At 38.4% G+C, this 13,054-nt stretch overlaps 1 protein-coding gene across 2 annotated transcripts in view; it reads right to left on the bottom strand.

The window, feature by feature from the left end:
• The window catches only part of il1rap (interleukin 1 receptor accessory protein), a 22,363-nt gene extending 12,897 nt beyond the window's left edge, over positions 1 to 9,466 (bottom strand). For both annotated transcript variants that reach the window (XM_068704503.1, XM_068704566.1), the window contains exons 1-2: positions 9,106 to 9,466; positions 5,085 to 5,170 (exon numbers count right to left, since the gene is read on the bottom strand). In XM_068704503.1, the coding sequence (XP_068560604.1) occupies positions 5,085 to 5,170; positions 9,106 to 9,107 (88 nt within the window). In that variant the 5' untranslated portion in view covers positions 9,108 to 9,466. The remainder of the gene's footprint in view (positions 1 to 5,084; positions 5,171 to 9,105) is intronic.
• Between the last annotated feature and the right edge of the window lie 3,588 nt (positions 9,467 to 13,054).

Raw genomic sequence — 13,054 nt, 5'->3', positions numbered from 1 at the left:
CACAGGCTCATCAGCTGTTTGCCAAGAGGTGTTTTTGAAGTAATTCACAACTGTTGCGACGTGTCTCTGTATAAAGTGCAACAAAGTTCTGCAGCTAGAGTCGAACCGGCAACGCTGTGGTCATGTTTGGTCTGTTTTCAAAAGGTGCTACATACATCACGTTATTATTGATATAGTGTGTGGCTCGCGCTGTAACCAGGAACTAACTTCTTCTTCTTCAGCTCTCCACTCTGCTAGAGGTTAGACCTCTTAGATCCCCCTGAGGTGGCCAGTTAAACCCTGAAAGTCTCCCAGTGGCCAGTTAGCGTCTCACGTCTCAGCTCCTTTAACATGATCGTAAACACGGTTGTAGCCGGTACTTTCTTAAAGTGCTTTGTTCCATTTCTCAGTTTCCATTCGCCATCAGAGCTGTTCTTCATCATCTTGTAAAGTCTTTGACGTGATTCAGTGCTTTAGTGTCGAAGCCAAAAAACGAGTGGCTGCTGTTCTGAAGTTCTTTAATAACTCATGATAATTATATAGTGATTGATTGGACTGATGGAGGAGCAGAGGGACATGTCTCTCTCTCTCTGGGTCGGGTCCAGGTGGTTGAGCTCTGATTTAGAGCTTTTATGTGGGAACCAAACAGAGCTCGTTAACGGAACAACGTTGTTACGCTTCCATCTCGTTAAAAGGCTTGAAGCTCGGAGGGCAGCTGCTCCATTAAAAACACAAACACTTTCTACACAGAATCAGTCAGACAGAAAAGGAGCTTCATCTTTATTATAACACGATGTGACACATGAAAGCTGTCTGTTACAGTGAAGAAGAAGTCAACAGACTGAGGAGACTTATGGGCTGACCTCGACCTTCATGCTGAGAACGAAAGAACTTCTGATTTTACAATTACTCTAACTACTTTTGACGTTGCAGGTTCTGGCCGAACAGATTTAAAATGTGTAATTTGAGTTAACGACATACAAGGTGAATAAGAAATGTCCTGAGTCAGCACATATTTAGTGACAGGGCCAGTTGGTGCAGAAGTAAAGACTTCAGTTTTATCAGCAGTAAGACCTTTTATACAGCGGGGACGTGACAAATAACCAACACAAAATGCTAAATACTCTCCTGCAAAATATTATGTCTAAAGCTTTTATTGTGAAAATTAAGAAGGAAAGGAATGGATGTGCTTTGCGCCGCCTTTGTCAAGGTTGAAAGAAGTAATAAAGTTTGCCTTCTTGGTTCGGACTACGGAGCCTCTGTGATGTTGTTAAATATAAAAAGATGCAACTCGATTGGTTGATGCTTTTATTTGTGGTGCGAAAGCTCAGAAAAATTGAACTTGCTCCAAAAAGAAGTACGTTGCCTTTTTTTGCTGCATAATATTATTGTTTTGTGTGAAAGGACTCAATATATAAAAATATATTGACGTGTAAATGAATCGTGCAAAAAACCTTTAAGCTGTAGATAATTATCAACCTGCCATTTTTATAGTGTTTAGACACCTTTCAATGTTTCAAGATGTAGAACTGCATATCATCTGCATAGAAGTGATATGATTTACCTTTTCAACAACTTATCAGGCCATCCAGTGGCCTGGCGGATAAGATGCATACCATTTAACAAGAAGTCTCTTGTTCAATTCCAGGTTCCTGTCGGTTCCTCTACTATTTACCTATAAATAGATTCATTTAACAATTTATCTATAAATAGATTAATTTAACAATTTACCTATAAAGCTTCATTTAACAATTTACCTATAAATAGTTCTATTTATGATTGACAGGTTCAAAGCTTCACTGAGATCCAGTACCAAAATCTCAAGAGTCTCCGAGAGAAATGGCTCAGAAACAACTTTAGGAGGGAAGTCAACTACATGTCCCAGAAAGCATTGCTGTAGGAAACATCCAATCAGAGAGCTTCAGGTTTTTTTGCTGTGCAGCCGACTGCAGGGTGAAGAGTTGATTAGAGGTTAATTAAAGTTTGTAAAAGTTGGATGGGCATTGGATGATTTTAAACAATCTCATTGTTCTGAATATCATAAAACTAAATTGTTATTTTTTCCGTGGCAACATCTGCTGAGGCTCATGGGTAATATAGTATTTATAACCACTCTACATGACATTTGTGACTGATGACGATATTGAAAATAGAAACTGCAAATCCTCAAATTGGAAGAAAGACTAAAGCGACAATTGATCATCTAAATTGATTTGATTGACAAATGGTTTGGGCAATGAATCAAGTGTTCAGTCTTCAGCTAATCAATCAATCAAATAAGAGACCAGCACACTCTTCAGGTCTTAAAAAGGCCTCATTTATAACGGATGAGTAATTAGATGGAGGATAAAGACGATGACTGTTCAATACGTGATAATAATAGTGATGACTAACGTGTTCTTTACAGACAAAACCACAGAGTCCTTAATCACTGATGGTGTTGGATACACATCTTGCATCACATCTGAAAAAGTACCTCTTAAACTCCCCAGACCGTCCTAAAAAAAAGACGATTTGACTACTTCAGAAATTAAAAACCTCTAACAGATCTACTGGAAACTGCTCAAAGATGCCAAGAACATCATCGATCACTGGAAACCCGTCAATGTCCTTTAAATAAAAATGAAAGCAGTAAGCACTTTTAGAAATAGACGGTCACTTTTCATTATTTCTGACATTTTACAGACTAAATGATTAACAATGAATCAATTAATAATCATCACATAAATAAATGTTGAAAATAAATATTAGTACAATTGTAAATTAAAGGTGCACCTCCCGAGCCTTGGTGGATCTTAGGCATAGTGGGCGGGGCTATGAGTTTACGTTTACATTGACATGTAAACGTCCTCAGGCCTGGACTCTTATCATGCCGGAGAAATTAGGAGCAGATTGGACAAAGTATGCTAGATTTTACAAGTTTACAGTTTTATGGGGAAATGTTTGTTTTCGTCGCCACAGCAACAATGTTGCAAAGCGCAAATTATCATGGCAAAGGTTTTAACATTGTACTGAAAAAACGCCTTGAAATGATAACAAAGTGCCCCTAATATTCCAAATGGCCGACTTCATGTTACGTTGACATGGACATTTTTAGTTCATCTCCATATTTTACATACACCTACGACACTTTGTAGATCAAGGTTAATAAATAGAAGGCGCTATCGAGACACTTTGTTTCATGCCCATGTGCAAGATTACAAGATGTACATTTTAATATTTCATTTTTTGTATTTAATATTTTATTTTCAGATATATGTGTCATGAAGTTACATTTAAGAAACAAAAAGTGTATTAGTTAAATGTATTAGTTAATTGACGACCAAAACTGAGGAACAGCGGCCGGTGTTGGGTCCAGAGCCTCAGTTTGAACACTGAACGCTGGATTAATGGAGACTCTCTACACCTTCTGTACTGTGTGTGTGTGTGTGTGTGTGTGTGTGTGTGTGTGTGTGTGTGTGTAATTGACCTGTCAGGTTTTCCTGCCCAGAGTATTAGTCTTTCTATTGAAACCTTCCCCAACATCCATCCACCTCCTCCCTCACTATCCATCCATCCATCTACAGTAACAACCACCCCCCCACACACACACACTCTACCATCCCCCTTCTACCTCACACACACACACACACACACACACACACACACACACACACACACACACACACACACACTCCATCCATCTGTAACATAGTGTCATGCAGGTTTAGTTTCTGTATAAAAGCTGCTGTGTAATAAATGTGTCGGATGTTGCAAATATGAGAAAAATGTAAATACAACTTTTACTGTCTTTAGACAGGTAGCCTGCTCTGTGACCACAGCTCTGTGACCACAGACGGGCTTTAATAGTTCTCTACCCGTCTGTATCACAGGGAGCGAGGTGAGACAGTCAGGATATTCTACACAAACAGGTTCATATCGTCGGCATACAATCTGATTAACATGATGACAGAAATGATTTTTACTGTAAACAGAACAGTGAACATGTTATAATGAGAATATATACTATATACTGTATACTATAATCAGTAATGGGCATTATAGTGATGAAGGGATTTGACCCCTCAGAGCTCATTTGTTGTGTTTTGTACGAATGTACAAATAAATATGACATACCTCATTTATTAATTTTCTTATATAAACAGAAGCTTTTACAAGGAGTTACCTTCAACTACAACTTTGGGATTAATAATATTAGTGTATTTTTTCAGCTTAGTTGATTATTCTTACTTTATTTATTCATCTTAGACGTTTCTATAATCCATTAATACATCAACTCTATTTCTACAAAGTCAAAAAAACACCTAAAAACCTACAATTTAAGATGTTTGCTGTTTTGTACTGCTTTTCTGATGAGCTACTTCAAAATGTGCGTTAATATAACTTATTATTACTCTTTGTATTGTGAGAATTTTTAAACCATGAATTTTATAATAATAGAATTTTTCCCAGAGGCCTTATGCAATGTAAAGCTACATTAAACACGTCCATGTTGGGGTAATAACAGTTTCCCCCAAAGGACTCATTCACGTTTCATCTCATTTATCAGACCCCCCCCACTGTCTCCTCACCTCACATTTATTCATACCCCCCCCCCCCCCCCCCCCCCCCACACACACACACACACACACACACACACACACACACACTCTCTCTCTCTCAGACAGCGTTACAAATGACCTTCCTCTCTGCAGCCATCCTTTCTCCAGCTCTGGTTTTTAATTAACCCCACTTCTGCAGAGCTGCACCTCATGAACCACTGAGACGTTATACCTTCCATCTGTAAATGTAAATGTAAATATATATATATATATATATATATATATATATATATATATATATATATATATATATATATATATATATATATATATATATATATATATATATATGTGTATATCATCTGTTTGTTTGCATTTCATATTTAGAAACAAAACAACTCGACGGTTGTACACATTCAGAAGTTTTGAGATTCACTGATTATGAGAACATAAAGATGCTTTTCTTTCTCCGTCATGTTGATATGCTGCTGTGAAAAGTGTTTTAGGTGGAATCCCCTCCAGTCAGCCTGAAGTGGATCTTATTGATTAGTGTCCGTCACATACCTGACGCCTCACTGGACTGACTGACAGCCGGAGTAGTCCCGCCCACCACGACCAGGAGGAAGAGGAGGGTGGAGATGAAGGACGCCCTGCAGACAGACGGACGGAATGTTTTATTAGAACGTTTTAGTTGTTTTTGACTGAAATACATATTTTCACAAGCAAATCGGAAATCATCAATATTTCTACCAATAATAATAAATAATAATCTTTAAACAGATTGTCACATTGATCAGTACTGCTGTAGAGATTATACTAGTGGTACTACTTCCTTTACTAAAGAATCCACCACCACTATGAGAGCAAGTGACAGAAACAGTTTGTGCTGTTTCATCATCATATGTATGTTATTTTCATCATCATATGTACAGTAGACTATGTTTACACGTGGAACAGCTGAGGAGACATAAAGAGAATGTAAAGCTGAAGAGGTTCAACAATGAATTGATAGGTCTCACCATCAACCTCACCAGTATTGAGACCATTGTCTTTTGTGTTACAGCCTTCCTGAAATGTTCTGTTTAAATATTATTATATTATGTAATGGTAAGTGTCTATGTGACCAGAGTAATACAACCTGCTTAAATAGGTTCTCAGTAACAAACAGCGTCTCTCTGTGAACCTACACTCTGAACTACTGCTGTAGAAAGACGTAGAAATCAAGGAAACCTACATTCATTTCACTAGTGTTTCACCTTAAAGCTATCATCAGAGATGTAGAACCCTGACAGTGAAGACATGGAGACTCTATGAAGTTAGGGTTCTGTCTTCTCCTTCTTATTCCCCCTACTCTCCATGAATGAGCTGCAGATTAAATCACATCCGTCTGGTCGTCATGGGAGACGAGACGGATGATAACGACCTTCACCTCTCCGCTCATCTCTCCATCTTCATCACTTCTCATGTGACACAAACGAAGAGGTTGTATTCATATTCACCTCACTCATTAGGAGCCCTGAAGAAGAGCTCCTGCTGCAGAAGATCTAGTCTGACAAGCAAACAGCTGCTTATAATAAACTAGTAATACATGAATCATCTTGACTGGAAATATCTCAGCAGCTCAGACAGGAAGAGGTGTCTCCACATTCCATATTTCAAAATAAAAGAACATTTGAGGTGGAGAGAGAGAGCAGACAGACGGAGAGATAATGTGGAGGATCAGAGCTAGTGGATCCCAGGAGGGACATTCAGAACCAGAGCTGCTCCACAAGACATCCGTCTGTGTCTCTCTCTCTCACACACACACACACACACACACACACACACACACACACACACACACACACACTTATATAAGCGTGTAATCTTCCACACATACGGAGACGACAATAACCATCCAGTTATCTTGCCCCAGAGGATTCTGGGTAGTTTGTTCACACAAACAAACACTCAGCAGTTTTCTTGTGGGCTGAACATCAAGGCTGACGGACGTCTTCTTCACAACATTCATCTTCATGTCCGTCTTCATGCTGATTCAGTGATGGAGATTCATTTGTCACTACGGAGCCTCATGAGGGTCAAACAACAGAAGGAAGGGTGAGCCGTACAGGTCCAGAAGAAGAGGAGGTCATGAACAAAAGGTCAGCCGACGCCATCTTGTTTCTACCAACCAGTGAACAGGAAGTGACCACATCTGGACTGAGGAGTGAGGTAGAGATCTGTCAATCAGCGTGTAGCCCCGCCCCTAAAGCATCCCCTGCTTTATGGTCTGTCTGACTCTGAATGGAGCATAATGTACTAAATGAACATCATGCTGTATTGAAGAAGACTGTAAACTAGAGATTGAGACCATAAACTCATGTTTACAATGTTTACTGAGGGAATAAATCAAGAGAGAAGTAGAGTCATTTTAGACTAGACTTCTATACAACCAGAGGAGTCGCCCCCTGCTGGACACTAGAGAGAATGCAGCTTTAACACTTGAAGCTTCCTGAAGGTTTCACTGACTTCATGTGAAGATTCATTGGAGGGAAAATGAACCGATGAAAACTGGAGGTCTGGTGGTCTGCGAGGGTTTAGGACTCCGTCCCCCATCTAATGAAGACTAACAACGTCCCAGAGTCCAACAGGACGATCATAAACCAGAACCACTCAGCTGCAGGAGAACCCTGATCCACGATCAAGAACACGGACTCACATCTGCAGACCTGTGAGTCCGTTATCAGACGATGACAGCGTGTTAACGACATCACTTCCTGTTTACATTTGATCAAACAGCTTCACATGTTCAACGTTAGTGATGAACTGAAAGTGTTCCTTCATATATATATATATATATATATATATATTACACATAGTCCACCTGTAGATACATCAAACATGTTAACATGAAATGAACTGATAAACTAATACATTTAAATCAGAATATCTCAAACATGAACTTTGAATGTCAACAGATGTCAGTGAGAATCAACAGTAACTCAAGTCTCACAGAAGGATTGGTAAGAACACTGACGGAACAATACTTTGACTTGTGCTGATAATACTACTATACTAATAATGCAAGACTGCTAGTGGAGTATTTTCACGGTACTTTTACTGTGAATACTTCTTCCGCTGATGCTCTTTGTGGTACTAAACAAAAAGTTCTATGTTTGAAATGTTGTGATTCATGTGACGAAGACGACGAAGACGATGAAGACGATGAAGATGTATCTCCCAGGTTTTATTTCTAGTTTTAATAAAAACATGTGATTGAAGTGTAACGTTCCGTCTCATTCATTAACTGTAGATGTGTGACGATGACGATGAAGGTGATGAAGGTGTGGTTCTGCTGATCACTGAAGATTATCTGATGATGAGTTCAATGAGAACCCTTCCTCAGAGTGAAGAAGACCTTCATTCACAAAATGTTCATTTCAAATGTCTTCATATCATCAAGCGACTCGTTCACATGTTGACGTGGTTATTAAAATGATTTATTAAAGCTGTATTTGTGTTGATTTGATGGAGGGCTGACGGAGAGAGAGAGAGAGAGAGAGAGAGAGAGACAGAGAGAGAGAGAGAGAGAGAGAGAGAAAGAGACAGAGAGAGAGAGATAGAGACAGAGAGAGAGAGAGCGCGAGAGAGAGAAAGAGACAGAGCGAGAGAGAGGCAGAGAGAGAGAGAGAGAGAGAGAGAGAGAGAGAGAGAGAGAGAGAGAGAGAGAAAGAGACAGAGAGAGAGAGATAGAGACAGAGACAGAGAGAGAGAGCGCGAGAGAGAGAGCGCGAGAGAGAGGCAGAGAGAGAGAGAGAGAGAGAGAGAGAGACAGACAGAGGGAGAGAGAGAGAGACAGAGAGAGAGAGAGAGACAGAGAGAGAGAGAGAGACAGAGAGAGAGAGAGACAGACAGAGGGAGAGAGAGAGAGACAGAGAGAGAGAGAGAGAGACAGAGAGAGAGAGACAGAGACAGAGAGAGGGAGACAGAGAGAGAGACAGCCGACCTGTAGAGAACATTATGAATATTAATAACATTCATATTCATATGAATGTTATTATGAATATGATTAATAACATTCATATGAATATGTGTAGCTGAGCTCATACGTGTCAGAGTTATCACCGATACACACGAGGTCCATCCTCTGAGGAAGATGAACATGTTCTTCATCAAAGCAACCGACAGTCAATTAAACCTTCATCATCATCTTCATCACCAGACAAGCTGAATCAACAATAATCGAGCAGGTTCTACAGAGAACCACACAGTTCTATAGAGAACCAGAGAACCACACAGTTCCACAGAGAACCACACAGTTCTATAGAGAACCACACAGTTCCATAGAGAACCACACAGTTCCATAGAGAACCACACAAAACCACACAGTTCTATAGAGAACCACAGTTCTATAGAGAACCACACAGTTCCACAGAGAACCACACAGTTCTATAGAGAACCAGACAGAGAACCAGAGAACCACACAGTTCTATAGAGAACCAGAGAACCACACAGTTCCACAGAGAACCACACAGTTCTATAGAGAACCAGACAGAGAACCAGAGAAACACACAGTGGAGAGAACGGCAGCAGAACGTGGACTTACATGGACCGCAGGTCTGCGAGGTGTGTCCGGTGAGCGGAGAAGAACCAGTCGGCGTTCCTCAGCTGAGCGTCCCGGTGTGTGGGGAGGCGGGTCGCTTACAGTCTGACAGAGTCCCGCAGCACCGGGAGCTCCGGGGCTCTGATGATTAACGGGCCCGTGACAGGGGGCTCGGTCCCCGCTGTAAATCTCCAGAAGTAACGGCGGCGCAGCGGGGGGTCCTCCGGTCCTCCGGTCCTCCGGTGGTCTTATAATCCACGAGCCTTCAGATGGAGTCACGTGGTCACTCCTTCACTAAACTAACGCATTAAAGGACTTCTTGCTGCTTTATTGACCGTCTCGTGAAGCAGAGCTCACGAGGAAGCAGAAGTTTGTTCCGGTCGTGGCTCCTCCTCCGACACGTTGCGACATCGATCAGTGATTTCACAACAACTGGAGGCGACCAATCACAGAGCAGGAGTCAGGTCAACAAGTGTAAATGATTCACTTCTACTAGAACCTCACAAGTACAAGTACCGCTTTCAAAATACGTTGAAGTTAAAGTACACAAGCATCAGTAATCATTTTTTCAAAATAATTAAAAAATATGTAATATTGTTGATTTTATTTTTATTATTATTCTGAATCCGAAAAGCAACTTAAATTCTATCAAATGAATATGAGTTAATCCTATTAATGTTGTTGAGTCAAGGTACATTACAGACGATACATAATAATACAAATACTATATATTAAAATATAATATACTGTAATATGATATAATATAATATAATATACTGTAATATAATATAATATGATATAATATAATATAATATACTGTAATATAATATGATATAATATGATATAATATAATATAATATAATATAATATGATATAATATGATATAATATAATATACTGTAATATATTATAATATAATATGATATATGATATAATATAATATAATATGATATAATATGATATAATATAATATACTGTAATATAATATAATATGATATAATATGATATAATATGATATAATATAATAAAATATAATTACATATCTCTCAGCCACATGTTTCATGTTATTCCTGATGTAATGTCTCCCCCTGGTGGCCTCAGTGTGTAGCTACATGTGAAGTGGTACAGTTGATATTTAACCGTTTAAAATACGTGTTTCCAGAGCTTTAAAGAACTATTTAGGTAAATAACTATGAATTAAATCTAAACTTGTGTTTATAGTGACAGCTGCGAACTAAAGAATAGTTTTATGTTTACTTTATGGATAAAAAAGAGCTCAAACATCAACATTAATAAAATAACTTTAACTTTGACACAATGACGTTTACTGTCAAATAAATTAAACATGAAGTTATGTTTGTTTACCAGAAACACGTTGATGTTGTGACATCATCACAGATTCAGGAAGCAGCTCCAGAGTCACGAGACGGAAGTAAGCTGTTTCACAATAAAAGTCCTAAATTTCCTTCACAATAAAAGTCCTGAAGCTGTTTCACAATAAAAGTCCAAAAGCTGCTTCACAATAAAAGTCTTAAAGCTTCTTCACAAGAAAAGTCGTAAAGCTTATTCTCTCCTTCACAATAAAAGTCCTAAAGCTCCTTCACAATAAAAGTCCTAAAACTGTTTCACAGTAAAAGTCTTAAAGCTGCTTCAAAGTAAAAGTCCTAAAGCTGCTTCACAGTAAAAGTCTTAAAGCTCCTTCACAATAAAAGTCCTGAAGCTGCTTCACAATAAAAGTCCTAAAGCTGCTTCAAAGTAAAAGACCTAAAGTTGCTTCACAATAAAAGTCCTAAAGCTGCTTCACAGTAAAGGTTTTAAAGCTTCTTCACAATAAAAGTCCTACAGCTGCTTCACAATAAAAGTCCTAAAGCTGCTTCACAGTAAAAGTCTTAAAGTTCCCTCACAATAAAAGTCCTAAAGCTGCTTCACAATAAAAGTCCTAAAGCTCCTTCACAATAAAAGTCCTAAAGCTGCTTCACAATAAAAGTCTTAAAGCTGCTTCAAAGTAAAAGTCCTAAAGCTGCTTCACAGTAAAAGTCTTAACGTTCCCTCACAATAAAAGTCCTACAGCTGCTTCACAATAAAAGCCCTGAAGCGCCTTCACAATAAAAGTCCTAGTAATTAAAGGGCGTGTACTGTTAAGCAGCTGTAGAGATGAAGAATATTTGGTCTCAATCTAAATTCACACGTTTCTTTTTCTCTTTAAACAATAAAGTTTGTCCAGTTATTTGTTATTTGTTTTTTATGGAGTCGTAGAAGAAGAACGACGATCGTTCTTCTTCTTCTTCTTCTGATCTCAGTTGAGGTTTGTTTACGTCGTTCTGCAGCAGAGTCGTGTTTTTTTGTGTCGCTCTCTTGTTAAAATTGGATGAAGCTCTTAAGACGGAGTCTGTAAAGTGGAAACCAGCCTCATAGATATAAATATATATATATATATATATATATATATATATATATATATATATATATATATATATATATATATATATATATATACTGCAGCAGAGTGTTTGAAAGCACTGTGAGCTTTTAGTCTGTCTTTGTGTTCTTCACTTCAGGAATAGGAAGAAGAACATGAGAGCTTTTAAAAAGAATCACGAAACACAGAAACAAACTCTCTGTAGTTGCTGCTCTGCAGCTTTTATTTTGAAATTGATACTAAGGGTAACAGTAAAAGGAAAAAAACTGATTCCCAGAAAACATTTCTGATATTAAAGAGTTGGTTTCATTTTGTTCACTTTGTTCTTTAAATAAAGAAGAAATTAAGAGACGCTGATCTCCTCCCTCCAGAGCTCATAGAGGATCAGGTCTACACTGAGAGTGGTTCATAGAGGATCAGGACTACGCTGAGACTGGTTCATAGAGGATCAGGACTACTCTGAGACTGGTTCATAGAGGATCAGAACTACGCTGAGACTGGTTCATAGAGGATCAATAAGAAGCCGACTCTGAGTCTTGTATTTGGTTCTTTTTATTTTTCATCCTGCGTTATTTGCGATGATGACTTTTTATTATTTTCTAGTATATGAAGCGTTGATATGAAGGTGTTTCAGAAAAAGGTGCAAACATCAGCAAACACAAAGAAAGACGTTCCAACATGGCGACCAACCAGAGGGGGCGGGGCCTCTGTCGCTCTGTAATGACATCATCACTATGCGCCGCGGTCGTCTCCGTGAAGCAGCAACGGGTGTTTTGGGGATCAAGTTACAGAAAGAGTGGAGCCGGTGGACTCATCAGTTATATACATACATATATATATATATATATATATATATATATATATATATATATATATATACTATACATCTATATATCTACTTGTTTATTGAAGTTATTAAGTCGACCGGCTCGTCTCCGTAGAATTAAAGACTTTATTTACTTCTGAGTCTCACGCTGCCTTCAGGTGACGCTGGAATTACTGGAAATTTGTGTTATTCCCAATTAACCATTAAATTATAGTAAATTATGAATCATAATCAACATTTTGATTAATATACGCAAAAACAAAATCAGTCTTTAAATTATAAAATACTAATTTTGTTCTTTGAATCCTTTAAAAAAACAAAACAAAATCTCCGTAAAACGAGTTCCCACAAACACCTCGTGTCTGACTTTTCCATGATTTTGTGACGTGACCTGAAGGCAGCGCTGCTGTTTAATAATATATATAAGGTATAATATATAATATATATAAACAATAAACAGAAGTAGACGAGATAGAAAAGACTCGTGTTACAACATTCCTGTCGAGTGTTTTGGTTTCACAAACATTCAGAAACATTTTTCGTTCCTTCAGAAGAAGAAAAACGTCGACGGGTTCTGACGGGTTCTGTCGGTTCCGCCAAAAAAAACACAAAAACCTCAAAACTGGAAGACTTTCTCAGAGGCAGTGCGGTGGATTGTGATTGGTTCGTTTCTTTCCTTCCATCAGTCGTCCATTTGTAACATAAAGA

The sequence above is a fragment of the Cebidichthys violaceus genome, unplaced genomic scaffold (genome assembly GCF_023349555.1).
Source record: "Cebidichthys violaceus isolate CVI_PGR_0920_01 unplaced genomic scaffold, fCebVio1.0.p SCAF_1, whole genome shotgun sequence".
NCBI lineage: Eukaryota > Metazoa > Chordata > Actinopteri > Perciformes > Stichaeidae > Cebidichthys > Cebidichthys violaceus.
Note: the sequence above shows the minus strand (reverse complement) of the source record. Positions and strands in the feature narration are given on the sequence as shown.